Source organism: Aotus nancymaae, unplaced genomic scaffold (genome assembly GCF_030222135.1).
Source record: "Aotus nancymaae isolate 86718 unplaced genomic scaffold, 86718_ANA_hifiasm-v0.15.2.pri h1tg000012l, whole genome shotgun sequence".
Classification (NCBI taxonomy): domain Eukaryota; kingdom Metazoa; phylum Chordata; class Mammalia; order Primates; family Aotidae; genus Aotus; species Aotus nancymaae.
In genome coordinates, this window is record NW_026988423.1 from 21995926 (window position 1) to 22023608 (window position 27683).

The 27683-nt window shown below is 48.6% G+C and overlaps 1 protein-coding gene across 16 annotated transcripts in view; it reads left to right on the forward strand.

Moving 5' to 3' along the window:
• CEP164 (centrosomal protein 164) overlaps positions 1–27120 on the forward strand; it is an 81172-nt gene extending 54052 nt beyond the window's left edge. For 7 of the 16 annotated variants that reach the window (XM_012470414.3, XM_012470420.3, XM_012470413.3 and 4 more), the window contains 19 exons: positions 1267–1476; positions 4708–4839; positions 4929–5145; positions 6172–6249; positions 6344–6577; positions 6952–7074; positions 8234–8377; positions 8805–8888; positions 9006–9074; positions 9426–9601; positions 9943–10069; positions 10439–10497; positions 10978–11200; positions 21874–21981; positions 22832–22949; positions 23551–23898; positions 24759–24825; positions 25682–25804; positions 25931–27120. In XM_012470414.3, the coding sequence (XP_012325837.2) occupies positions 1267–1476; positions 4708–4839; positions 4929–5145; positions 6172–6249; positions 6344–6577; positions 6952–7074; positions 8234–8377; positions 8805–8888; positions 9006–9074; positions 9426–9601; positions 9943–10069; positions 10439–10497; positions 10978–11200; positions 21874–21981; positions 22832–22949; positions 23551–23898; positions 24759–24825; positions 25682–25804; positions 25931–26027 (2737 nt within the window). In that variant the 3' untranslated portion in view covers positions 26028–27120. The remainder of the gene's footprint in view (positions 1–1266; positions 1477–4707; positions 4840–4928; positions 5146–6171; positions 6250–6343; positions 6578–6951; positions 7075–8233; positions 8378–8804; positions 8889–9005; positions 9075–9425; positions 9602–9942; positions 10070–10438; positions 10498–10977; positions 11201–21873; positions 21982–22831; positions 22950–23550; positions 23899–24758; positions 24826–25681; positions 25805–25930) is intronic. The other 9 variants (XM_012470421.3, XM_021671175.2, XM_012470426.3 and 6 more) reach the window with 6 other exon arrangements.
• Positions 27121–27683: the final 563 nt, after the last annotated feature.

The window sequence follows — 27683 nt, forward strand, 5'->3', positions numbered from 1 at the left end:
GTCCTGTCTTCCTTCTCTCTCTAGTCTCAAGGTGCTGCAATGGGATTCGTAAGTCCTTGTTTTCCTCTACTGTTCTAATCTGATCCTTCCTGCTGCTTTCCATCTTCAGTGGGGCTTGAGCTGGAGGGAGCAGGGGTTCTGAGTCCCCAGCAGGGAGGACTGGCTCACCTGTTTGACTCTTGCTCAGCCCTCTTTGTTTTGGGTTATGCCCACATTTTCCGCTTAGGTTGACTGAGCCACTGTGCTGGGCCTGCATCAGCCTGAGTGCTATGCGAGGAGGGTGTGTGGCGAGACCAATTTCCAACATGAGATTGAGGGACCTGGAAGTGCAGACACGTTCTGGCCTTTAGGAAAGTCACTCTAGGAGGCACAATGCTTTATCCTGCCCATGCTTTCCCTGCTCAGAATGTTGTCGGATTCCTCTTTGAACATTTCCTTCAAGAACCAGAAAACAAGCAAAATAACAGTCCTTATTACTTCATACACATCTTTTTAATGGATACCATTATTCCTGATTTCACCACCTCATATGCATCCAGGTTAGCTCTGAATTTCTTTTACTCATTTTTAAACATTTAATTAACTTGAAGCAGGTGGAAACATGCCCCCATAGGGAGACGGGGAACATGGCACTCATGTGCACGCTTGCTACATTTTTTTGGCTTAGGGAAGCATCTCCTTCTGGCCCCCTTGGTGGTATGAAAGGGGAGTTTCCTATTCCTGGACCTTCCTGGACTGTTGTAGTTCTCAGAGCTAGGAGACCTGCTGCTGCTTCTCTTGTGGGCCCATATACATTGGCCACTACTCAGTTTGGGAGGCAGAAAGCAGTCTCTGGGGACTGTTCCCAAATTGCTGAGCCTTAAGCAGCAGGCAGAGCTCTAGTGGGGAGGTGGTAATGGGGCTGTGAGCCATTCTAGGAAGGAATCCATTAGGGACAGAGCTTTACTCTCTCCCTGCTGCCGCCAGATCTTGAGCTGAAACTTCATATTTTGATCTTGGGCCACAACCTCCTAAGTCTGCTGAGAGCCTGCTATGGGCCACCCTTCTCCCTAGACTCTTAGAGCCTTAAATAGCCACAGTGGGGCTTGTCCTATGGAACAAGTGTTGACTGTGTCTCTTGCCGGCCCTTGGGTGACCCGACTGACTCCTGATTGTGGGCCCTCCATTAGTATTCCATATGTGATGTTCTATGTCCTTTCAAACCTTGACACCAGAGGTGGGTGGATGTTAACACTGTGGTGATGTGCCATTCTCCACCCATGGTAGGCGATCCACAGAGCCTGTGGCACCCCCAGAGCAGCTCTCAGAGGCTGCACTAAAGACTATGGAAGAGGCAGTGGCCCAAGTACTCGAGCAAGACCAGAGGCACCTGCTGGAATTGAAGCAAGAGAAGGTGGAGCAACTGCGGGAGAAGCTGTGCCAAGAAGAGGAAGAGGAGATCCTCCGGCTTCACCAGCAGAAAGAGAAATCTCTCAGGTCCTGCCCTTCTGCTTAGGCACACTTCCCGGGGCCTTTCAGGGATGTAAGGAGCTAGGGATACCCTCTCAGCCTGGGGACCACTGGGGTGCCCATTGTTCTACCAAGACCAACTAAAGTTGGGAAATTTTACCCAACAATTTTTGCTCATATCTCACTGGTTACACCTAGATGCAGAGAACACTGGGAAATATAGTCCTTTAGCTGACCTCTTTGCCCAGTGGAATAAAAACAGGGTTCTGTTTGTAAGGAAGAAAAGGAGAATGGTTATTAAGGTGTTAATGAGCCATCTGTCACAGTCCCAGGATGGGAAAGGCACTACAAAAAGGTGTTAACATATTTCATTTTCTTGGGAATTTAACTAAAGGCTAAGTCTTGTCCTCTTGTACAGAACATCCAAAAGTGGTAGAAAATTGTTATTTTTAGATGATACCTAGCAAAGTACATATAAAATGTTTATGCTTAATTTGGAGAAAATAAAACAGAAAACCAACATACAAGTACTGGGAAGGTCGGAGCAATCGCTCATGAGCCCAAAACAGGAACCACTGACCCAGGGTCTGTCCTTGTATCACTTCCTTGTCGGTCTTCCACCAGGGATCATCCCAAAGAACAGACGCCTCTGTCCCCTTAGCCTCCTCCTCTTCCAGCCAACTGAGAATTGGGGCAGGGGCCCACCCAGGCAGGATGTGACTCACCTTAAGGTGCAGCACCTTGGAGGAAATCCTGGCGGTGTGTTCCCATCACCCCACCAGTCTCCTCCCCTCTTCCTGGTTTCCCTGAACTTGGCTGACTGTGCTTTCCATCCCTATCCTAAGGCCCCTGACTCCAGAGGCCCTCTTACGTTATAGGGAAGACTGGCATGCCAAAAGTGTCTTCACGGCCTGGAACACAGTAGTTGCTGAACAAATGGTAGCAATTGCTTTTATTTTTAGTCGAAATCAATGCGTATTCAGGCAGTCTTAACTAAGTGATTTCTCTGTGGACAGTGCCTTGCCTGGCTTTCTTCAAAATAGTTTATCACCAGAACCTGTTTCTGTGTATGCCCAAGCCTTTCTGAGGAATGGGCTCTCTTTCCCTCTGCTGGGAACTTCCATGTGGTAGAAATTTCTGGAATCCACAGCTGATCTTGTAACAAATATTTCTGGAATGAGAAGGCAGGCAGGCTGGCCCTTAGTTTCTTTCACTGTAAAATGAAGGGATTGGATTTAAAACCTCTAAAGTCCCTGCCAGCTCTAACATTGTGTTGCTGTGTATAAAATTTAGTCATAGGGCAAAGAGAAAGGGTTTCTGGGGAATCTAGAAGGAAATATTTATACTTAATTCAAATATCCTCTCTTAATGGAAGAAAGTCATGGTGTTGGTATCTTGAAATAGGAAAGAATCCTAAATCTTTTTTTGGCTTTAGAATTTGGTGCAGAAGCTTTTCAAAGGATTTGTTTTCCAAATCATGATTTTCCTGGGCTAGAATTCTCTGAGTTCACAGCATACGTCCCCTGGTCATGTGGGTCTGTGAGAGGAGTTACCTGAAAAGGATGTGGTTTGTGTAAGGAGGGAGATGTCTGCTTAGGATGAAGTGGCCACTGTTGGTCTATGAATAAGATAACCTTTCGTAGATATCATGGCTTGCTTATAGTTTGGGGCTGGGTGATGCTGTTCAAATTCAGTTAATTTTTTAAGCACCTACGTTATGTCAGCTACTGTGTGTGATACCTGGGATAGAACAGATTTTAAGAGAAGATTCTTTCTCTTGAGAAACCCAGACCTGCAAGGAAAACAGAGATATAGAAGATGAATCATGATGCCATGTGATGCACGGTGCAGAGTAGCATGGGTTAAGAAAGGTCCACATGTAAACTGGGCTGGGCATGGTGGCTCATGCCTGTAGTCCCAGCTACTCAGGAGGCTGAGGCAGGGGAATCACTTGAACCCAGGAGGCGGAGGTTGCAGTGAGCCGAGATTGTGCCACTACACTTCAGCCTGGGTACAGAGTAAGACTCTGTCTCAAAAAAGAAAAAAAACCAGGACCACATGTAAAGTGATGGGAACAGAATTGATGAGCTTGGAGAGAGTTGGAAAGACTTCCCAGAGAGGGAGCTGGGTGTTGGGCAATGAATATTGGTTTGCTAGGTAGAAAAGGGAATTCTTGGCAGAGGAACTAGCAAGAACAAAGGCGAAGAGGCAAGGAAGAGTGTGGTAGAATGGAGGGATGGTGATTCAGCTGATGTGCCTAGAACAGAGTCTTGTCAGAGTAAAAGAATGTGGAATCAAGTTGGCATCTATAGCTATCCTTGAGTGAGTGCTGTGCGGAGGTGAAGGTGTTGACAGAGGGGAGCCTTTGGAAGAAGTACTGTACTGAAACCCAGAAGCCCTGTAGTTTGATCTTTTTTTTTTCTTTTTTGGAGACATAGTGTTGCTCTGTTGCCCAGGTTGGAGTGCGATGCAGTGGTGTGATCTCTGCTCACTGCAATCTCTGCCTCCCGGGTTCCAGCAATTCTCCTGTCTCAGCCTCCCAAGTAGCTGGGACTACAGGTGTGTGCCACCACGCCTGGCTAATTTTTGTATTTTTAGTAGAGATGGGGTTTTGCCATTATGGCCAGGCTGGTCTCAAACTCCTGACCTCAGGTGATCCACCTGCCTCAGCCTCCTAAAGTTCTGGGATTACAGGTGTGAGCCATTGCGCCCAGCCAGTAGATTGCTTCTTGAAGCAAAGGGGAGTTCATGGTCTCCTTGTGATCCTGGGAGGTACTATGAGAGACAGCCATGGACCCAGAGGCTGAGGTTAGACTCATCTTTAAGATTTAGGAAGGTTTGATTGGGCCCAGTGGCTCATGACTCTAATCTCAGTGTTTCGGGAGGCTGAGGCCGAAGGATCACTTGAGCCTGGGAGTTCGAGACCAGCCTGGGCAACACAGCGAGACTCCATCTCAACAATTTGCTGGGTTTGGTGGTACGTGCCTATGGTCCTAACTACATGGGTGGCTGAGGCAAGAGGCTTGCTTAAGCCCAGGAGTTTAAGGCTGCAGTAAGCCATGATCACACCACTGCATTCCAGCCTGGACAACAGAGCAAGAACCTGTCTCCAAAAAGGAAAAAAAAAAAAAAAAAAAAAGATTTAGGAAATTTCTTAGGCAGGCAGCAGGGCTATTGGAGGTTGAGAGCCAGAGATTATGAATAGAAGAAAGACCTTTGTGGTTTCTCTGACAACCTAGCCTTTCCTTTCCATCTCAGTTCCTTGAAGGAGCAGCTGCAGAAAGCCACTGAGGAGGAGGAGGCCCGGATGAGAGAGGAGGAAAGCCAGAGGCTATCCCGGCTCCGAGCCCAGGTCCAGTCCAGTGCACAAGCAGATGAGGACCGCATCAGGTAAGTGTGTGCTTACCTGTGAGCTGCCCAGCCTCACGGAGGGGACCCAAGGTGCCCAGGCCCATCCCCATTCCACTCTCTCCACCCAGGGCTGAGCAAGAGGCTTCCCTTCAGAAGCTGAGAGAAGAGTTGGAGTCTCAACAGCAGGCTGAGAGGGCCAGCTTGGAAGAGAAAAACAGGCAAATGCTGGAGCGGCTCAAGGAAGAGATGGAGGCTTTGGAGAAGAGCGAGCAGGCTGCTCTGAACACTGTAAAGGAGAAGGCTCTGCAGCAGCTGAGGGAACAGCTGGAAGGAGAGAGGAAAGAAGTGAGCCAGTCAAGTGGGGACCTCACCCTTTGACATGTGTCTGGGCTGCCTGAGGAGGGACCGAGTGCACAGGGAGAGGAAGGGCAAGCCTCGGGTGGGCGTGCAGGTTGGGGAGCCAGGCAGAGAGTAGGTTTCTCACAGACAGGCATGGGAAATGATGAGCTGACCGCCTGGGCCCATTACTCCATATAGACTGAATCAGCTCAAGGGAGGAGCTTGCCCTGCTCTCCGTGGCAGGGCAGAGGATGCAGCAGGTGTCCCGAGGCCCCTCCAGGGTCAGGCTGGATGGCAGTGGTGGCTGGAGATTGTCAAGCAGGGAGCCATCAGAGGCTTGAGGGGGAGTGTCATATGGATTTGAGGAAGTTCACCACTGAAAGAGCTTTAGTCAGACCAGAGGTTTTGCGACAAGAGCGCTCTCTCCCTCCCTGTCTCTGAGGGGCAGCTGCAAGGGCCTCACTCCCTACTTCCCTCTCCTTTCTTAGAATCAGAGGCTGGCAACATAGCAGGGATTTTCTCTTTGTCCATACTCCCTCTACTACAGTCACATGGAGCCTCTGAAGGTTTTAGCACAGTCTCTCTGAGCACTTGCAGTATAGTGGAGTTCCCCACTCTTGCTGTAGTTTTTCCCATGTCTAATAGCTGAAGCTTTGCACCTCACCAAAATAAAAAGAAAGTTCTACGTGGCCTGACTTAATGACAGCATCTAACTTGGCCCCCTGGCTTTGATTTTATTTAGCAGCATGAGTGCCATCTGTGGACCTGTGGCCTAGTCCAAAGGCAGAGGGTAGGATCAGAGAGCCGAGACTTACTAAAATTCCCCTCTCTTCTGGCCTTCATGTTCTGTTCATTTGCCAGTTGTAGACTTCAGGGGCTGAGTTGTTTCAGAGGAGCAAGGATGTGCTGTGCTTCCTTGTGCTTCCCCTTGGCCCTGATCTCGAGGGGTTGAGGGTCAGTAGTCTTCCTGGCTCTGCCTCTTGCCAGGTCAGTACCTGGCCAGCTTCCCTCAGTCCCTTTGCTCCTCCCCAGGCCGTGGCAAGGTTGGAGAAGGAGCACAGTGCTGAGCTGGAGCGGCTCTGCTCCTCATTGGAGGCCAAGCACCGGGAGGTGAGATGCAGCATCCTGGGCCCCCTTCATGGCTGGTTAGCAGAACTCAGCCCCATCCCTGGCCACTAGGCAGTGAGCCTCTCTCTCCCTCCAGCCCCTGGGGATGGATGCCAGATCCTCAGAATGCATCCCAGCACAGCAGCTATACAGTCTCTCTGAGGGTCACACTCCCCTGTGTGTGCGGGGGCCTCCTCAGGTGGTCTCTAGCCTCCAGAAGAAGATAGAGGAAGCTCAACAGAAAGAGGAGACCCAGCTGCAGAAGTGCCTTGGGCAGGCAGAGCACAGAGTTCACCAGAAGGCTTATCACATGATTGAGTATGAGCAAGAGGTGAGTGCCACTTTTTGTCTTCCACATTTGTGTGCACCTGTTGTGGACTCTCTTACGGTCTACTGAGCCGTCCTAGCCTCAGTGGCCTCCAGTTTGCTTTGGATGGCTCAGCTGGGGTTAGCACGTCTGGTTCCATTTTTATGCCTTGGTTCTCTTGAAGCCAGGTACTCCTCCAGTCTGATGCCTCTATATAATGTGGGGAGGGGGTGTTAGGGGTATGGCTGTGTGCTGACCATGGTGTCATGGCTGTGTGATGTCCATGTGTTGTGTATGTTGGGAGAGATTGGGGAAATGTATGTACGACCCTCAGCACTAGCCCTGAGCGCTGGTGCACCTCGGTTCTCCATGCTACATCCCTGCCGTCTCCCCTGCAGCTTAGCAGTCTTCTGCGAGAGAAGCGCCAGGAAGTGGAAGGGGAGCACGAGAGGAGGCTGGACAAGATGAAGGAGGAGCACCACCAAGTGATGGCTAAGGCCAGAGAGCAGTATGAAGCTGAGGTAGTTTGGCCACATCCCCTGTGCGCCTGCACACACATACATACATGCACATGCACACACACCTTGGGGTCCTTCCCACCTGACTGTGGGGGAGAGGAAGGGGATAAACTATGGTCAGAGATTGTGGGAGGTTTTCTTCCCTGGTACCCTGTCACAATGATGTTTTCTGCCTTTTTTCTTAAAGCATGAGAAAAACCTCCACCTAACGAGGGGCAATTCCTCTTTTATCAGGCAGGCTGCACTTTCTACTGATACTAAAAAGAACCCCCATACACTGAGCTTGTACTGTGTGCCAGGAACTATTCTGAGCTCTTTATCTATTTCAACTCATTTAGTCCTCACACCATCCCTAGGAAGGATCTATTATTATCTCCCTTTTAAAGATGAGGACACTGAGACTTGGAGAGTTTAAGTAGCTTCCCAAGATCACAACCAGCTAATAAGTAGAAGAGCTAGGATTCAAGCCCAGGCCATTCGACTCCAAAGCCTTCAGTTTCCTCCCTGCAACACCACATCACCAGGGTTCCTCAACATCTCAGGACACCAAGAAATAGACTGGCAAGAGCCAAATCCTACTGAAATTCTCCCCATTTTAAGCCTTTGGCCTTAAGGTAGGAAAGTTCGGTGACTTGAGTGGACCCAAGCTGGCCTGGCTTGCTCACATTGAGAGTGAACAGTGGGTGGGTAGAGGGTGGCTGACTGTAGCCCACAGCTGGGCCCCTGAAGGGCATTAATGCTACTGCTCCAGTAACTGGAACCAATATCCCAGACTCTTTCTAGGATCTTTCCCAGGGCAGAAATAGCTGTCTTGTGATGAAATTTGCCACATCCCTTTCCCAACCAATTATGACCTTGCTGAAGAATATTAATAATTTATCAGTGACCTTCATTCCTTAAGGAGGAAAAGTTGTATATGGTGGAGCCATAGGAGACCCAGAGAGGGATTCCATCATGGTGTCTGGCCAGCCTCTGCTTCAGCTGTAGAGGACTGCAGGCTTGCTGGGGCCAGGGCTGGTGATGTGCTTGTAGCCCTCCTCTTTTCCCAAGAGACGATGTCCCTGATCTTACTGATTCAAGGCTGCAGGGCTGGGGGAGCTGTGATTTTTGTGGTGGAAGGGGCTGCTGCAGTTTCCCACTGGTGGGCCCACCCTCCTTGCAGGAGAGAAAGCAGCGGGCTGAGCTCCTGGGGCACCTGATGGGAGAACTGGAGCGCCTGCAGAGGGCCCATGAGCGAGAATTGGAGACCGTGAGGCAGGAGCAACACAAGCGTCTTGAGGACTTGCGGCACCGGCACAGGGAGCAGGTGAGGGACTTGGGGCAGGGCGAGCCCACTGTGACCCCTCCATGCACAGCAGGAGGGTGCTGGGAGCAGGCGCCATGGCCCCAGTAGGATGGAGCCTGACAGCTTCTGGAGTGGGAGTCTCTCACTGGCCATCCTCAAGCTGGTCTATCCTTGCTCCTTTGTTTTCTGGGCCAGGGAATACACCCAGGGTTAGAACTAGAGGTGAGCCCCTGTAAGGCATTGTGGTTGACACCTTCGTGTCTCCTTGCCCCAGCAGGAAATAAACAAGGTGTGGTGCCTTCCTGAGAGGCTGCAGGGGCACACAGGGAGGAAGCCTGAGCCCAGAGTCGAGGTTGCGGTGTGGCATGGTGGGTTCTGGAACCCCCTCCTGCCCCTCAGCTAATGCTTTACACTCTTTCTATGCTTATGTCTTTCTCTTTCTGGGCAGGAAAGGAAGCTCCAAGATTTAGAGATGGAACTTGAAACCAGAGCTAAAGATGTCAAGGCCAGATTGGCTCAGCTGGAGGTCCAGGTGAGGGATCTGCAGGGGCTCTTGACCTGAGTCATAGCTCCTCTAGCAGAGGACAGGCCCTGCCCCTCAGACCTGGGATCTGCAGTCAGCCAGAAAATTCTGTCTCTTTCCTGCAAGGAGGAGACTGCCCGGAGGGAGAAGCAGCAGCTGCTTGATGTACAGAGGCAGGTTGCTCTCAAGAGTGAGGTTTGTCTTCCTCTTTTGTCTTCTCTTCTGTTTTTCCTCCATTCCCTGTCTTTATTCTCCCTGTTCCTCACATTTTCTTCATCTGATCTGTCCAAACTGTTGGGCACTGGTGTTCCAAACTCTGTTGACCAGTATTCCACAAATAATGCCACTCTGTGGATCCCACTTGGGAACCTCAGGGGAGTGGGGCTGTGGTGGGACAGGAGCCTGCGGAACTCCTGACCTCAGAGGTAGTGACTTCAGTGACTCTGAGTTCATCCCCAGCCCATCCCCTTCTGTCTTCCCTACCCTCTAGTGCTGCCTGTTCCCTGTGCTGTCTCTGGGTGCCTCTATCTTTCCTTCTGCCCCTAGGAAGCCACAGCCACCCATCAGCACCTGGAGGAGGCACAGAAGGAGCACACCCACCTGTTGCAGTCAAACCAGCAGCTCCGGAAAATTCTTGACGAGCTGCGGGCGCACAAGTTGGAGCTGGAGTCCCAAGTAGATCTGCTGCAGGCCCAGAGCCAGCAACTGCAGAAACACATCAGGTGGTGTGGGCACCCTGCGTTTAGGCCTGCTAGCTGCCTCCTGCCCGCCCTCTGACCTCTGCTGCTTGTGTCATGGCCCAATTAATAGGGAGAGGTGGAATCCCAGCTTGGGAGCTAGGCAGAAGAGCCTGTGGCTGCTTTCTGTTAGAGAATTGGGGTTGTTAAGATGCTGTGAAAAGCAGGGGATCCCTGGTGCTATTGTTTGTGCCTCAACCCTTCCTTAGGGACTTTGACAGATGGGAGTGAGGGGATGGAGATGGTTCTGGCTCACTTCATCAGACCTCGTCTTCACCACCACCCCCCATGGCCCCACTGCCTCTCACTCCCCTTTCCCTCCACAGCAGCCTGGAGGCTGAAGCTCAGAAGAAGCAGCACCTGTTGAGAGAGGTGACAGTTGAGGAAAGTAATGCTGCCCCACAGTTTGAGCCAGATCTCCACATTGAGGACCTGAGGAAATCCCTTGGGACAGTGAGCTGGGAGCTGGGGGCCAGGGACTGGGGCACCAGGAGGGGGTGGGGCATTGGGAGGGGCTAGGCATCAGGGGAGTACTTCCAGAGGGGACGAGTCATCCAGAGGAGTGGAGCCCCAGACGGGGAGGAGTATAAGGTGGGCCAAGGCATCAGGAGTGGCTGGCTCTGTTCTCTATGGGTCTGTTCTTATCATCCCCAGCTTCCAGTCATGTCCACCAGTCAGATGATATCTATAAGTAAACAGTGCCTGGCAGCTGGAGAGCCATTTTCTTATCTAGGCCACTGGGAGGGGCTTTGGGGTCTCTCAAGCCTGCAAGGTGTCTGCTTTTGCTACACTCAGTGGACTTTTTTTACCATGTGTCCCTAGAACCAGGCCAAAGAGGTGTCTTCTCTCTCCCAGAGCAAGGAGGACTTACACTTGGACAGGTGAGTTCCCATAGCCTGTCTTATTTCAGGTTAGGGTACCATGAAGGGGTTAAGTGAGTACTTGCATCCTAGAGCTGGGGTGAGCTGAAGTGAGGAGACAGTGATCACCAGTGGGGCTTGGTTCATGGGGAAGGCTATGGAGGATTAAGGAATCTTCTCTGGCAAGCCAAGAAACTGCGTACTGCGACCTTTGACATGACATTCTCCTATAGTGGAGAAGCAGATTGCTGGAAGTGTCTGGTCATCTATCTGGAGACCCTAGGCACGGTCCCTCTCAGAGTCAGGGTGGGGGCACTGTCAGTCCCAGGCACTGCACACTGTGGATATTGAACAGTGGTATCCCTGCACACACACTGCCCAGCCCCAGCCCAGCAGCTCTGGTTTGTGCTCTGGGTGGGCATCTGCTGGGGAAGTGGCTATGTGACCCAGAGCCGAGTTCTTAGAGGCTTCTGTTTTCCTTTTTTAACTCTCCTGCCCCAGCCTGTCCTCCCACAATGTCTGGCACTACCTCTCTGCTGAGGAGGTAGCCTTCCGTAGTGCCAAGGAATTCCTGGTACAGCAGACACGCTCCATGCGGAGGCGGCAGACAGCTCTGAAAGCTGCCCAGCAGCATTGGCGCCGTGAGCTGGCCAGTGCGCAGGAGGTGGCCAAAGACCCACCAGACATCAAGGCCCTGGAAGATACGGACAAGAACCTGGAGAAGGTCAGGAGCTTCGGGAAGAGCCTACCAGCCCTGTGCGGGAGTGGGTAGGGGAGTCAACAAAACATTCCTTTGGGCTCCCCTTCAGTTTCTCATTCTCAGGACTCCATGAGAGTGGCCACTTTGGTCCTGGGTCACTTATATTTACATGGTAATGCATAGCGTGCAAACACCTTTTCTAGTAGTAAATCATTTGAACCTCACGATAACTGTATTAGTCTGTTTTCACACCGCTGATAAAGACATGCCTGAGACTGGGAAGAAAAAGAGGTTTAATTGGACTTACAGTTTCTCATGGCTGGGGAGGCCTCAGAATCATGGCAGGAGGCCAAAGGCACTTCTTACATGGTGGTGGCATAAGAAAGAAGCAAAAGCAGAAACCCTTGATAAACCTATCAGGATCTCGTGAGACTTATTCACTATCATGAGAACGTTATGGGGGAAATGGCCCCAATAATTCAAATTATCTCCCACCGGATCCCTCCCACAACATGTGGAAATTATGGGAGTACCAGATGAAATTTGGGTAGAGACACAGAGCTGAACCATATTATCCCACCCCTAGCCCCTCCAAATCTCACATCCTCACATTTCAAAACCAATCATGCCTTCCCAACAGTCCCTCAAAGTCTTAACTCATTTCAGCATTAACCCAAAAGTCCACAGTCCAAAGTCTCATCTGAGACAAGGCAAGTCCCTTCTGCCTGTGAGCCTGTAAAATCAAAAGCTAGTTACTTCCTAGATACAGTGGGAATATAGGCATTGGGTAAATACAACCATCCCAAATGGGAGAAATTGGCCAAAACAAAGGGGTTACGGGGCCCATGTAAGTCTGAAATCCAGTGGGGCAGTCAAATTTGAAAGCTCCAAAATGATCTCCTTTGACTCTGTCTCTCACATCCAGGTCATACTGATGCAAGAGGTATGTTCTCATAGTCTTAGACATTTCCACCCCTGTGGCTTTGCAGGGTATAACCCCGCTCCTGGCCACTTTCACAGGCTGGTAATGAGTGTCTGTAGCTTTTTGAGGTGCACAGTGAAAGCTGTTGATGGATCTACCATTCTGGGGTTTGGTGGATGGTGGCCCTCTTCTCACAGCTCCACTAGGTGGTGCCCCAGTAGGGACTCTGTGTGGAGGCTCCAACACCCACATTTCCCTTTTGCAATGCTCTAGCAGAGGTTCTCCATGAGGGCCCCACCCCTGCAGCAAACTTTTGCCTGGGCGTCCATGTGTTTCCGTATGTCTTCTGAAATCTAGGTGGAGGTTCCCAAACCTCAATTCTCGACTTCTTTGCATCCACAGGCTCAATACCATGTGGAAGTTGCTAAGGTTTGGGGCTTGCACCCTCCGAAACCATGGGCTGAGTTGTACCTTGCCCCCTTTTAACAATGGTTAGAGTGGCTGGGACACAGGACACCAAATCCCTATGCTGCACACAGCTTGGGGACTCTGGGCCTGGCCCACAAAACCATTTTTTTCTCCTAGGCCTCTAGGTTTGTGATGGGAGGGGCTGCCATGAAGACCTACGACATATCCTGGAGACATTTTCCCCATTGTCTTGGGGATTAACATTTGGCTCCTTGTTAATTATGTAAATTTCTGCAGCCAGCTTGAATTGCTCCTCAAAAAATGAGTTGGTCTTCCTTCCCTTTCCTCCCCTTTCTTCCCCTTTCCTCCCCTTTCCTCCCCTCCCCTCCCCTCCCATCCCTTCCCTTCCCTTCCTATTTTCTTCTCCTTTCTTTCTTTTCTTTTCTTTTACTCTAAGTTCTGGCATACATGTGCAGAATGTGCAGGTTTGTTACACAGGTATACACATGCCATGGTGGTTTGCTACACCCATCAACCCATCATCTACATTACGTATTTCTCTTAATGCTATCCCTCCCCAGCCCCTCTGATCCCCGCAACAGGCCCCATTGTGTGATGTTCCCCTCCCTGTGTCTATGTGTTCTCATTGTTCAGCTCCCACTTATGAGTGAGAACATGTGGTGTTTGGTTTTCTGTTCTTGTGTTAGTTTGCTGAGAATGATGGTTTCCAACTTCATCCTTTTTTATGGTTGCATAGTATTCCGTGGTTTATATGTGCCACATTTTCTTTATCTAGTCTATCATTGATGGGCTTTTGGGTTGGTTCCAAGTCTTTGCTATTCTGAATAGTGCTGCAATAAAGATACGTGTGCTTGTGTCTTTATAGTAGAATGGTTTATATCCTTTGGATATATACCCAGTAATGGGATTGCTGGATCAAATGGTATTTCTGGTTCTAGATCCTTGAGGAATCACCACATCATCTTCCATAATAGTTGACTAATTTATGCTCCCACCAACAGTATAAAAGTGTTTCTATTTTTCCACATCCTCTTCAGCATCTGTTGTTTCCTGACTTTTTAATGATTGACATACTAACTGATGTGAGATGGTATCTCATTGTGGTTTTGATTTGCGTTTCTCTAATGACCAGCGATGAGCTTTTTTTCATGTTTGTTGGCCGCATAAAGGTCTTTTGAGAAGTGTCTGTTCATATCCTTTGCCCACTTTTTGATGGGTTTTTTTTTTTCTTGTAAATTTAAGTTCCTTGTAGATTCTGGATATTAACACTTTGTTAGATGGATAGATTGCAGAAATTTTCTCCCTTCCTGTAGGTTGCCTGTTCACTCTGGTGATAGTTTCTTTTGCTGCTAATTAGATCCCATTTGTCACTTTTGGCTTTTGTTGCCATTGCTTTTGGTGTTTTAGTCATGAAGTCTTTGCCCATGCCTATGTCCTGAATGGTATTGTCTAAGTTTTCTCCTAGGGTTTTTATGGTTTTAGGTCTTATGTTTAAGTCTTTAATCCATCTTGAGATAATTTTTGTATAAGGTGTAAGGAAGGGATCTGTTTCAGTTTTCTGCATATGGCTAGCCGGTTTTCCCAACACCATTTATTAAATTGGGGATCCTTTCCCCTTGCTTGTTTTTGTGAAGTTTGTCAAAGACCAGATGGTTGTAGATGTGTGGCATTATTTCTGAGGCCTCTGTTCTGTTCCATTGGTCTATATATCTGTTTTGGTACCAAACCATGCTGTTTTGGTTACTGCAGCCTTGTAGTATAGTTTGAAGTCAGGTAGTGTGATGCTTCCAGCTTTGTTTTTTTTGTTTGTTTGTTTGTATTTTTTTTTGCTTAGGATTGTCTTGGCTATTTGGGCTCTTTTTTGGTTCCATATGAAATTTAAAATAGATTTTTCTAATTCTGTGAAGAAAGTCCATGGTAGCTTGAAGGGGATAGCATTGAATCTATAAATTACTTTGGGCAGTATGGCCGTTTTCACAGTATTTATTCTTCCTATCTAGAGCATAGAATGTTTTCCATTTGTGTCCTCTCTTATTTCCTTGAGCAGTGGTTTGTAGTTCTCCTTGAAGGGTCCTTCACATCCCTTGTAAGTTGTATTCCTAGGTATTTTATTCTCCTCACAGCAATTGTGAATGGGAGTTCACTTATGATTTGGCTCTCTGTTTGCCTGTTACTGGTGTATAGGAATGCTTAGAATGCTTGTGATTTTTGCACATTGAATTTGTATCCTGAGACTTTGCTGATGTTGCTTATCAGCTTAAGGAGATTTTTGGGCTGAGATGATAGGGTTTTCTAAATATACAATCATGTCATCTACAAACAGACAATTTGACTGCCTCTCTTCCTATTTGAATACGCTTTATTTCTTTCTCTGGCCTGATTGCCCTGGCCAGAACTTCCAATACTATGTTGAATAGGAGTGGTGAGAGAGGGCATCTTTGTCTTGTGCTAGTTTTCAAAGGGAATGCTTCCAGTTTTTGCGCATTCAGTATGATATTGGCTGTGGGTTTGTCATAAATAGCTCTTATTATTTTGAGATATGTTCCATCAATACCTAGTTTATTGAGAGTTTTTAGCATGAAGCAGTGTTGAATTTTGTCAAAGGCCTTCTCTGCATCTATTGAGATAATCATGTGGTTTTTGTCATTGGTTCTGTTTATGTGATGGATTATGTTTATTGATTTGTGTGTGTTGAACCAGCCTTGCATCCCAGGGATGAAGCCAACTTGATCGTGGTGGATAAGCTTTTTGATGTGCTGCTGGATTTGATTTGCCACTTTTTTATTGAGGATTTTCACATCGATGCTCTTCAGGGATATTGGCTTGAAATTTCCTTTTTTTGTTGTGTCTCTGCCAGGTTTTGGTATCAGGATGATGCTGGCCTTATAAAATGAGTTAGGGAGGAGTCTCTTTTTTGCTATTGTTTGGAATAGTTTCAGAAGGAATGGTACCAGCTCCTCTTTGTATAGCTGGTAGAATTTGGCTGTGAATCTGTCTGGTTCTGGGCTTTTTTGGGTGGGTAGGCTATTAATTACTGCCTCAATTTCAGAATTTGTTATTGGTCTATTCAGGAATTTGACTTCTTCCTGGTTTAGTCTTGGGAGGGTATGTGTGTCCAGGAATTTATCCATTTCTTCTAGATTGTCTAGTTAATTTACATACAGATGTTTATAGTATTCGCTGATGGTAGTTTGTATTTCTGTGGGATCAGTGGTGATATCCCCTCTATCATTTTTTATTATCTATTTGATTCTGCTCTCTTTTTTTCTTTCTTAGTCTGGCTAGCGGTCTATCTATTTTGTTAGTCTTTTTAAAGAACCAGGTCCTGGATTCACTGATATTTTTGAAGGGTTTTTCATGTCTGTATCTCCTTCAGTTCTGCTCTGATCTTATTTATTGTATTCTGCTAGCTTTTGAATTTGTTTGCTCTTGCTTCTCTAGTTCTTTTAATTGTGATGTTAGGGTGTCAATTTGAGATCTTTCCCGCTTTCTCCTGTGGGCATTTAGTGCTATAAATTTCCCTCTAAACACTGCTTTAGCTGTGTCCCAGAGATTCTGGTACATTGTGTCTTTGTTCTCATTGGTTTCTGTCAGAGTCTGAGCCGCAGACCCTGACTCAGTGTATGAATGAACAAATTCACTCAAACACAAATCTCCAGTGAAAGAGTGGGCTGGGGGTCCATGGCGACTCACAGACACTCCTGAGAGAGATAGCAGCCATGGCCCCAACCATTTGGCACTCTAGGCATTTATTCAGTATAGATTTAATAATGGAGGCTCTTGAGTCAACACACTTATGGATAATGATTAAAGGCTAGGTTCCAAGGCCTAAAGCAAATACCATTTGCAAGTGATAAATCTGGTGCCCTCCCACCGAGAGAACCATCCAGTCTGCAAAAGATTAAAGGTAGTTTTAGGACCACATGAGTAAACAAGTTATTGAGATAAACTCCCCCACGTTCCCTAGTTATTTGCTTTTCTTTATCAACTAAAGGTAAAGGGGATTAGGCTGCCTTCAGCTGAAACTTCTACTGAAACTATATAAACTTCTCAGCCTTCCAAGAAGGGTTGTGACTATATTCTATAATTTTACTGTCTTTCCAACCATCCTGACTGAACCCCCAAGGTTTTAAAGAGCTTATTTTTTTCTGCCTTAATTTTGTTATTTACTCAGTAGTCATTCAGAGGCAGGTTGTTCAGTTTCCATATAGTTGTGTGGTTTTAAGTGAGTTTCTTAATCCTCAGTTCTAATTTGATTGCACTGTGGTCTGAGAGACTGTTTTGATTTCCATTCTTTTGCATTTGCAAAAGAATGTTAGTGTTTTACTTCCAGTTAGATGGTCAATTTTAGAATAAGTGCAGTGTGGTGCTGAGAAGAATGTATATTCTGTTGATTTGGGGTGGATATCAATACCTGTTTATAAGGTACAAGGCAGTAGTAATAGTCTTATTTTCCTGTCTATTAGGTCCACTTGGTCCAGAGCTGAGTTCAAGTCCTGAATATCCTTGCTAATTTTCTGTCTTGTTGATCTGTCTAATATTGATAGTGGAGTGTTAAAGTCTCCCACTATGATTGTGTGGGAGTCTAAATCTCTTTGTAAGTCTCTAAGAACTTGCTTTATGAATCTGGGTGCTCCTGTATTGGGTGCATATATATTTAGGATAGTTAGCTCTTGTTGCATTGATCCCTCTACCATTATGTAAATACCCTCCTTTGTCTTTTTTGATCTTTGTTGGTTTAAAGTCTGTTTTATCAGAGACTAGGATTGCTGTCCCTACCTTTTTTTTGCTTTCCATTTGCTTGGTAAATATTCTTCCATCCCCTTATTTTGAGCCTGTGTGTGTCTTTGCACATGAGGTGGGTCTCCTGAATACAGCCCACTGATGGGTCTTGACTCTTTATCCAATTTGCCAGTCTGTGTCTTTTAATTGGGTCATTTAGCTTGTTTACATTTAAGGTTAATATTGCTATGAGTGAATTTGATCCTGTCATTATGATGCTAGCTGGTTATTTTGCCCATTAGTTGATGCAGTTTCTTCATAGTGTCCATGGTCTTTACAATTTGGTATGTTTTTGCAGTGGCTGGTACCGGTTTTTCCTTTCCATGTTTAGTGCTTCCTTCAGGAGCTCTTGTAAGGCAGGCCTGGTGGTGACAAACTCTCTCAGCATTTGCTTGTCTGTAAAGGATTTTATTTCTCCTTTGCTTGTGAAGTGTGGTTTGGCTGGATATGAAATTCTGGGTTGAAAATTCTTTTCTTTAAGAATGTTGAATATTGGCTCTCCCCCTTTCTGGCTTGTAGGGTTTTCTGCAGAGAGATCTGCTGTTAGTCTGATGGGCTTCCCTATTTGGGTAACCTGACCTTTCTTTCTGGCCGCCCTTAACATTTTTCCCTTCCTTTCGACCTTGGTGAATCTGAGGATTATGTGTCTTGGGGCTGCTCTTCTTGAGGAGTATCTCTGTGGCGTTCTCTGTATTTCCTGAATTTGAATGTTGGCCTGTCTTGCTAGGTTGGGGAAGTTCTCCTGGATAACATCCTAAAGAGTGTTTTACAACTTGGTTCCATTCTCCCCGTCACTTTCGGGTACACGAATCAAACATAGGTTTGATCTTTTCACATAGTCTCCTATTTCTTGGAGGCTTTGTTCATTCTCTTTCATTCTTTTTTCTCTAATCTTGTCTTCACGCTTTATTTCATTAAGTTGATCTTCAATCTCTAATACGCTTTCTTCTGTTTGATTGATTTGTCTGTTGATCCTTGTACATGCTTCACAAAGTCTTGTGCTGTTTTTCAGCTCCATCAGGTCATTTATATTCTTCTTGAAACTGGTTATTCTAGTTACCAATTCCTCTAACCTTTTTTCAAGGTTCTTAGCTTCCTTGCATTGGGTTAGAACATGCCTCTTTAGCTCGGAGGAGTTTGTTATTACCCACCTTCTGAAGCCTACTTCTGTCAATTCATCAAACTCATTCTCAGTCCAGTTTTGCTCCCTTGTGGGTAAGAAGTTGTGATCCTTTGGAGGAGAAGAGGCATTTTGGAATTTTCAGCCTTTTTGCGCTAGTTTTTCCTCATCTTTATAGTTTTTGATGTTGGTGACCTTCAGGTGGGGTTTCTGTGTGGATGTCCTTTTTGTTGATGATGTTGGTCCTATTCCTTTCTGTTTGTTAGTTTTCATCCTAACAGGTCCCTCTGCTGCAGATCTGCTGGAGTTTGCTGGAGGTCCACTCCAGACCTTGTTTGCCTGGGTATCAGCAGCAGAGTCTGCAAAATAGCAAAGATTGCTGCCTATTCCTTCCTCTGGAAGCTTCATCCCAGAGGGCCACCTGCCAGAGGCCACCCAGAGCTTTCCTATATGAGGTGTCTTGTTGACCCCTGCTGAGAGGTATCTCCAGTCAAGAGGCACGGGGTTCAGGGACCCACTTGAGGAAGCAGTCTGTCCCTTAGCAGAGCTCAAGTGTTGTGCTGGGAGATCCTCTGCTCTCTTCAGAATCGGCAGGCAGGAACATTTAAGTCTGCTGAAGCTGTGCCCACAGCTGCCCCTTCCCCCAGGTGCTCTGTCCCAGGGAGATGGGAGTTTTATCTATAAGCCCCTGACTGAGACTGCTGCTTTTCTTTCAGAGATGCCCTGCCCAGAGAGGAGGAATCTAGAGAGGCAGTCTGGCTACAGTGGCCTTGTGGCACTGCAGTAGGCTCTGCCCAGTTCGAACTTCGAGGGCAGCTTTGTTTACACTATGAGGGGAAAACTGCCTATTCAAGCCTCAGTAATGGCAGATGCCCCTCCTCCTACCAAGCTCGAGTGTCCCAGGTCAACTTCAGACTGCTGTGCTGGTAGTGAGAATTTCAAGCCAGTGGATCTTAACTTGCTGGGCTCCATGGGGGTGGGATCTGCTGAGCAACACCACTTGGCTTCCTGACTTCAGCCCCCTTTCCAGAGGGGTGAATGGTTCTGTCTTGTTGGCATTCCAGGTGCCACTGGGGTATGAAAAAAAACTCCTGCTGTTAGTTTGGTGTCTGCCCAAGTGGCTGCTCAGTTTTGTGCTTAAAACCCAGGGCCCTGGTGGCATAGGCATCCGAGGGAATCTTCTGGTCTGTGGGTTGCGAAGACTGTGAGAAAAGCATAGTGTTTGGGCCAGAATGCACTGCCCCTCATGGCATGGTCCCTCATGGCTTCCCTTGGCTAGGGGAGGGAGTTCCCTTACTCCTTGTGCTTCCCAGGTGAAGCAACACCCCACCCTGCTTCAGCTCACCCTCCATGGACTGCACTCACTGTCTACCAGTCCCAGTGAGATAAGCTGGGTACCTTAGTTGGAAATGCAGAAATCACCTGCTTTCTGCATTGATCTCGCTGGGAGCTGCAGACCAGAGCTGTTTCTATTTGGCCATCTTGCCAGCCACTCCAGGGTTTTTCTTTTCTACTGCATCATCAAGCTACAAATTTTCTGAACTTTTATACTCTTTCTCTTTTAAAACAGAATGCTTTTAACAGCATCCAAGTCATCTTTTGAGTACTTTGCTGCTTAGAAGTTTCTTCTGCCAGTTACCCTAAATCATCTCTCTCAAGTTCAAAGATCCACATATCTCTAGGGCAGTGGCAAAATGCTGCCAGTCTCTTTGCTAAAACATAACAAGAGTCACTTTTGCTCCAGTTCCCAAGAAGGTCCTTATCTCCATCTGAGACCACCTCCGCCTGGACCTTATTGTTCATATTACTGTCAGCATTTTTGTCAAAGCCATGCAACAAGTCTCTCGGAGGTTCCAAACTTTCCCACATTTTCCTGTCTTCCTCTGAGCCCACCAAACTGTTCCAGCCTCTACCTGTTACCCAGTTCCAAAGTTGCTTCCACATTTTTGGGTATCTTTTCAGTAACACCCCACTCCCGGTATCAGTTTACTGTATTAGTCCATTTTCATGCTGTGGATAAAGGCATACCTGAAACTGGGAAGAAAAAGGAGGTTTAATTTGACTTATAGTTCTACTGGGGAACTGATTCTGGGGAAGCCTCAGAATCATGGCAGGAGGCAAAAGGCATTTCTTACATGGTGGTAGCAAGTAAAAATGAGGAAGAAGCAAAGTGGAAACCCCTGATAAACCCATCAGATCTTGTGAGACTTATTCACTATATGAGAACAGTATGGGGGAAATGGTCCCCATGATTCAAATTATCTCCCACCAGGTCCCTCCCACAACACATGGGAATTATGGGAGTACAAGTCAAGATGAGATTTGGGTGGGGACACAGAGCCAAACCATATCAGTAACTGTTGATAATGTACAAGGCAGTAGTCATAGTCCCATTTTCCTGGTGAAGAGTATGACAGGTTTAGTACTTTCAAACCCAGTGCTTTGCCTTTCCCTCCTGTCACACTAAAGACTTCATTCATGCATGGAAGTCTTTTGAACACACTTAGTCAAAGGCTTTGAGTTACTTACCTGCCCCTGCTTCTCTGATAGCCTAATTTGCAATGAGAAGGCAGATACTTCATTATTATTATTAGTTGGGATTAGAGATCTTTGACCAGTTGAGGGTCCTGGCAGAGTGAGCTCTCTTGGATCACCTGGGCCCTTAGAAATCTGATGGTGCTCAGAACTGGTAAGGGGCTCAGGCCCCGATGTCCCCTATGCTTCGCTTGGGGTCAGCAGAGAGCAAGGGGCTGGAACAGATGAGGGGCAGCTTCCTAGGGTCATATATATGCTGCCCCAGGCCCTGTCATTGCTCTGCTTAACTCCTCTCAACCATGGTGGTGGTGGTGATGAGATTAATGATAATTGGAGCAGTGATAATAATAACCATTTGTGGCTGATGCGGTGGCTCACACCTGTAATCCCAGTGCTTTGGGAGGCTGAGGCCGGAGGAGCACTTGAGTTTGAGGCCATCCTTGCCAGCATAGCAAGATAGCAAGACTCTGTCTCTACAGAAAAAAGAAAATAATAATAATAATAATTAGCTAGGTGTGGTGGCACACACCTGTAGTCCCAGCTCCTGGGAGGCTGAGGTGGGAGGATTGCTTGAGCCCAGGCAGTTGAGGCTGCATGGGCTGTGATCACGCCACTGCACTCCAGCCTGGGTGACAGTGAGACTTCATCTGTAAAAACAATAATAATAATAATAACCATTTAGTTAATAGTACCATTAGAGAGTTTTTAAGGTGTGGGCATGGTGTTAAGTATGTAACATACTGTCTCTTATATAATTCTCATGACTCTGTGAAAAGTCACAGTTCTCTTTTCCAGATGAGAAACCAGACTATAGTAATTTGTTCAGGATCACCTAGTCAGCAAATGGCAGGGTTGGAAATCCAGCGTCTGTGTGGGTAGTCATTTCTCCTGTTTTCTCCTTGGCTGCAGGAGACCAGGCACCTGGATGAGATGAAGTCGGCCATGCGGAAGGGCCACAACCTACTGAAGAAGAAAGAGGAGAAGCTGAATGAGCTGGAGTCTTCTCTTTGGGAAGAGGTGCAGCCCCATGGCCACATAGCCCAGTGTGGCCCCAGCCTTCCTCTTCTGTTCTTGGGATTGGGTTGGGTTCTTTGGTCCTACATTGGGGGAGTTGGGCCTCTAGGGCCCAGGATTGGGCAGTAGGTTTGTCTACTGGCTGATGAAAGTGGCAGTGGCTTCAGTTCTGAGTTTGTTGAAGACACCTGTGGGTTTGGATACCTGTGCTAAATGGTCCTGAGTATACCTGGAACCTCTTGCTAAAGGTGCCTAAGAGGGCCTAGCCCTTACCCTGTCCTGGTCCCTAAGGAGAGGTATGACCAGGGTGTCAGGAATGGACACACATGAGAGGTTTTCCTACCTGCCCTGGGACCTTGTGGACTTTCTCCTGGATGTCTGAGGCTTAGATGTAGCAAGGGGAGGCTTAGCTGGAGTCACACTGCAGGGAGAGCTTACTGGGAAGGGAGGTGGGGGTCTGTGTGGTCCTGATGGCACCGTTGCCTATGTCTCAGGCATTTGGGACATATGCTTAGCCTTGTCTCCCTCCTACCCTGCTGTGAGGCAGCCTGTGTGATTTGCCTCCCCCAGGGTGCTGATGGAACTCTGGGCCCCAGAAGAGCCTACTCACCAAGTCCTCAGTCCCCACACATCACAAGGGTAACAGCCTATATGCAGCCTTGAATTCATAGCAACAATGTTGCTAGGAGAACAAGTGGAGATGGCCATGTTTCACAGGTTTACGTAAGAAAACCAGCTTACAGACAAAACATACAGAGGAACCTAGCTCAGTGTCCTAGCCACTTCTAGGAAGGAAAGAGGAAGGGTGGAAAGCACGTGGTAGGAGTTGGTTATAACTGCTGCCTCTACCCAGCAGGCCTCAGATGAGGGCAGTCTGGGAGGAGCCCCCACCAAGAAGGCGGTAACCTTCGACCTCAGTGACATGGACAGCCTGAGCAGTGAAAGTTCCGAATCTTGTTCCCTGCCTCACAGTGAGTGGTGGGGGCAGCAGAGGAGTGAGTCAGGGAGACATGGGGTGAGGACCATGGTATCCATGGAATGGGAGGAACTTGCGAAATGGAAGAAAGAGCCTCCTTCCCTCAGCCCTGCCCAGAGAGGCCTCTATGAGCCAGTGTCTGGACTAGATGCTCAGTCAATGCTGGGAAGGAGCCAGGACATCTAGGTTTGCCAGCACATGGGGCTGAAAGGTCAGGGAAGCCTTCTGAATGCTACAGAGCACTCTGCAGTGTGGCCCCTGGCCCTGCCCAGGGCCTCCTGGGTAGGGTGTTCTCTCTCGGCTGCTCTGGCCTCTATGTGACAGAAGGGCCCTCTCCCCTTCCTTCTCTCTGGGGTCCTGGGCCCCTCACCCAGGGCCTTGCCCTGGAAACTTGTTTCTCATGGCCAGCTTCTCACCTGCACTATCTGAAACACAGAAGCCGTGCCATTCCCTGACCCACTCATAAGGCTGAGGGGCTGTTGTCTGGAGAAGCAGGGAGGGGTGGCCAGTAGGGTGCTGCCCTGCCGGCTGTGTCTGGAGATGGTCCAGGGTCCTGAGCTTGAGTCCTTTGCCACAATCCACCTCTTTTCTTTCAGTCGCCTCAACCCCGAGTCTTACCCTCCGCAATATCCATGGTTTGAGCCACTCCCTCCGGCAGATCAGCAGCCAGCTGAGCAGCGTCCCTAGCATCCTGGACAGCCTCAACTCTCAGTTGCCGCCGCCGCTCCTCACCTCCACGCCAGCCCACCTCCCTCCCCAGGCCTCCAAGAGCGCCCCCCCGACCACCTACTACGGCTCCCTGGCCAGGTTCTCAGCCTCATCGTCCTCCTCGCCCACGTCCACCCAATGGGCCTGGGATTCAGGGCAGGGTCCCAGGATCCCCTCCTCTGTGGCTCAAACAGTGGATGACTTCCTGTTGGAGAAGTGGCGCAAGTATTTTCCATGTAAGCCCCACTCTGGGCGGAGCCTTCCCTTGTGCCTCCTCCTCCCCTTCCTTCTTTTCTTCTACCCTCTTTCTTCTGCTCCTTTTTTCCTCTTCCTCTTTTGCATCCCTTTGCCCCACCTCTCCTTCCCCAACGTTGCCGTAGTCCATTGCTTCATTGACTCCACCTGTGGGTCCCTGGGGAAGGAGACATTTCAGGTGGCCCTGCAGCCAGAAGTTCTGTAGGTCAGGATGGTTTAGATGGAGCCTGGCTGACTGGGGGCCTTTATTATGGATTCTGGAACTCAGTAGAACCTAAAAGATCATGTTGTCATTATCTTAATAGCTACCATCTTGTACAATACATCATGGGCCAAGCAGTTTACATATATTTTTTCATTTAGTTCTTGTAATAATTCTCCTGAGGTAGTAATTATTTATCCCCATTTTACAGATGGGGAAACTGAGTTTCAGAGAGGTTAAGTAGTATGTTCCAGAGTACCCAGTGAGTGAGTAACAAACTCAGTTGTGACTCCATGTCTCTGTGACTCCAGGATTCTGCTTGGAACCTCTTGGCTGTGTGGCCAATTCTTGCTTCTGAGCCAGGTGGCGTCCCCTGGTCTCAGCCCTGCTGAGGATTATGAAAAGCCATAAAACACAGGCATTTGAGGGAAAACGAAGTATCTTCTTTCTGCCCTAACCCAAATTGAAAAGTAGATTAAGTTTTAAAAATAAGTAGGACCGTTCCTGTGTCTCATCTGTCTCTGGCCTCCAGCCACCGAACCTTTTCCTTTTATTGTTTATTCTGGGGAGGCAAGAGGTGCTGGTGAGCAGGGTGGTGGCCGTGGCCCATTTGTGAGCCCTGTCCCCATGCTCTTACAGCTGGCATCCCGCTGCTTAGCAACAGTCCTGGCCCGCTGGAGAACAGGCTGGGTTACGTGTCTGCCAGGTGAGCCTCCCTGGGAGCTGGTTGGGGTGGAACCTCAGTCGAGCTGCTCACTGTGCTTACCTGGGCCGGTGGACCTCTAACGGGAGCAGACCTCCTGGTCTTACCTCAAGAAATCAGGCAGGACTCTAGTTTACAGAGCTGTCCCCACTTGCCTGGGTTTGAGGCGCCCTTCACAGCCAAGGTCCCAGTGAGGAAGGACTGGCCTTACCCCGCCAACCCCCTGTGGGGAGGAGACAGCCCCTGTTCAGACTCTGCCCCCGCCCCTCTCTCTAGCCGCACCAGCCCTGGAAGTCTGGCCTTTGTCTTTGCCCTTGAGCTCTTGTTTGCTTCCTGTGGCTCCCTTCTTCCCCAAGTCCTGCTGAGCAACATCTGGACTGAGAGGGACACCCTGTGGAGGAGACAGACGGGCAATTATTTCAACCAATTATTAATTTTCCATTCATTTTATTCCTTGCCAAATGTATCCGCCCCCCTCCCTTAGGCCCCTAACTGTGAAGTACCCCCCACCATTCCTTTGGCCAACTTGAGAGCTGACACTGGCCAAGGATTGAGTTGACAGAGGGGAGCGCTTTGCTGATGAGATTGGCGGGAGCAGGCAGATGTGGGAGCCCAGAGCCTTATATCAGTAGCACCCAGCAAGGGGGCAGAGGGCATCAACCACCTTTCCTTTTGGGAACTGCTCTGAAGGGGCAGCTGTTTTGAAGCTTTGAATTGCTAGAGGCCTTGGAAAAAACTGCCCTGGTAGCTGAGAGGAAGAGGGAGGAGGCTATAGATATAATGGCCTCTGCGCATCCTCTGGCACTCCCATCCCCCATGCCTTCTGTCTCCCTGCCCATGCTGTCTTCTTCCTTCCCAGTGAGCAGCTCCGGCTCCTACAGCACTCCCATTCCCAAGTCCCTGAGGTGGGCAGCACCACCTTTCAGGGCATAATTGAGGCCAACCGGAGGTGGCTGGACCATGTCAAGAATGACCACAAGTTGTATCCTTTTACCTGGTTCCCTGTGCTTGTGCCCTGAGGGGCTGAGGAGGGTCCTGTTCAGCCTTTGACCCTTTATGGCCCCTGGCCATGCCCAGTGACTACAGTTTTTCTTCACCATGTGACCAGACATCTCTTCTCTTCAGCGCCCAAGCCAACAGCTACTTTGAACCTCCTGCAGCTGGGCCTGGATGAACACAATAGAGTGAAGGTGTTCCGCTGCTGAGGCCCTGAGCAGGGGCTTGGGGCAGCCTGGCCTCTCCTCCACCCAGACCAAGTGCCTGAGGAGCTGCCTGTGTTCTTCCATCTGAGAAAGCACTCTCCTGCCCCCTTTGCTACTTGCCCCACTTGGGACTTGCAGGAGCCACCAGGGACCAGGGGGTTGAGTGGAACAGTAAAGCCACACTATGACCACGTAACCTATCTTGCGCTGAAATGTGTGGACTTGTGCGAGCTCCTGTATTGACATGGGAAGCTGATGGTGTGCAGTGGCTGCGGGGCATCAGGGCCGGGAGCCCTCTGGGAGGAAGGGAGGTGTTAGAGGAGCTGCCTTCGAGGCTCAGGGAGTTGCTTTGGAGCTGGTTGGTTCCTTGGCCCTGCAGCACACTGCTCGTGGCTCCCAGGAAGGTTGTGTGTACGTTCTTAGTTCATCAGGACAAAACCGTCCAGCGTGTGTGTACCCTGGGACCTGGTTTCTCTGGGCCCACATCTATCTATAATACCTCAGCCTCAGAGCAGACCCTTGCTTTTTTTTCTTTCTTTTCTTTCTTAATTTTTAAATGCCTCCTTTCTTGAGCATTCCATCTCTCTTCTTGACTCTCTCAGGATTGGGCTCAGCTGTCTAGAGCCCTGCTGGAGGGTGCTGGGGGCTGTCCCTCTGCAGGCAGTATGCTTTCCTCAGGGCCTGTCTTCAGGAGCACCCCTTCTGCTCCCTGGAGCCATCCCAGCTAGAGTCTCCGGTCTCAAGCACAGCTTCTCCAGGAGGCCACAAAAGACCGGGATGGCTTCTGGTCCTCGTGATGGTTTTTATCTTCCTAGGATACGTTGAGTATATTCATGGGTGTTGTTTCGATCGTCTTTTCTACCTGTGCCGCCCCTGCCCTGATTCCATGGCTGCCTCTTCTCAGGCAAGCAGGCAGGCGAGGGGCTAGCTCGGTGCCCGGCCCTGGCAGTGAGGGGTTTTGTGCAGTTGGAGATGGTGCCATTGCAGCAGAGCATCCTGCAGCCCCGCTTCCCATCAGCGGGCTCTTGGGTAGGGGGTTTGCAGGGGATGTTCTCTGATGTTTGTCCCACTGTTTAAATAAAATGCACCTATTTTTGTTTTTGTTTTTTTGGAAAGCTGTGGGGTAGTCTTTGCCCCTCTAACAGACAGAAACTAACTCCCGCTGTCTTCCAACTCGTTTCTTGGTCATGGAATATGAAACTAAGATCCAACTTGCTGTTTATCTCCTCAGATGCTTTTTAGGCATCGGCCCACCACACAGAAAACTTCATTTCATCGTGTGGCTCATTCTGTGTGCTCTGGGAATAGCTCATGTGATGCAGCCAACTCTAGTGATAATGCTGGTTTTTTTCTGCATCAATTAAATCTCTGCAGGTCCATTTTCTACAAAGCAGTCATATAAATATGTCTCCTCTTTGGAGGCCTTTGCCTCCTTCCTGAGAAGGGAGGAAGGAAAAATGAATATTCATGGAACACTGCCCTATGTAGTATCTGATTTAATCATCACAACGATGTAGATATTGATGTAGATGTTTTCTGCTCCATTTTTATGGTTGAGGAAACCGAAGCTCAGAGACCTTTACATGCCTGGGGTCCCCAGTAATGTAGCTGAGTTCCCTACATGTGCAGTGCCCCCACACTCCATCCTTGCACCCCCAG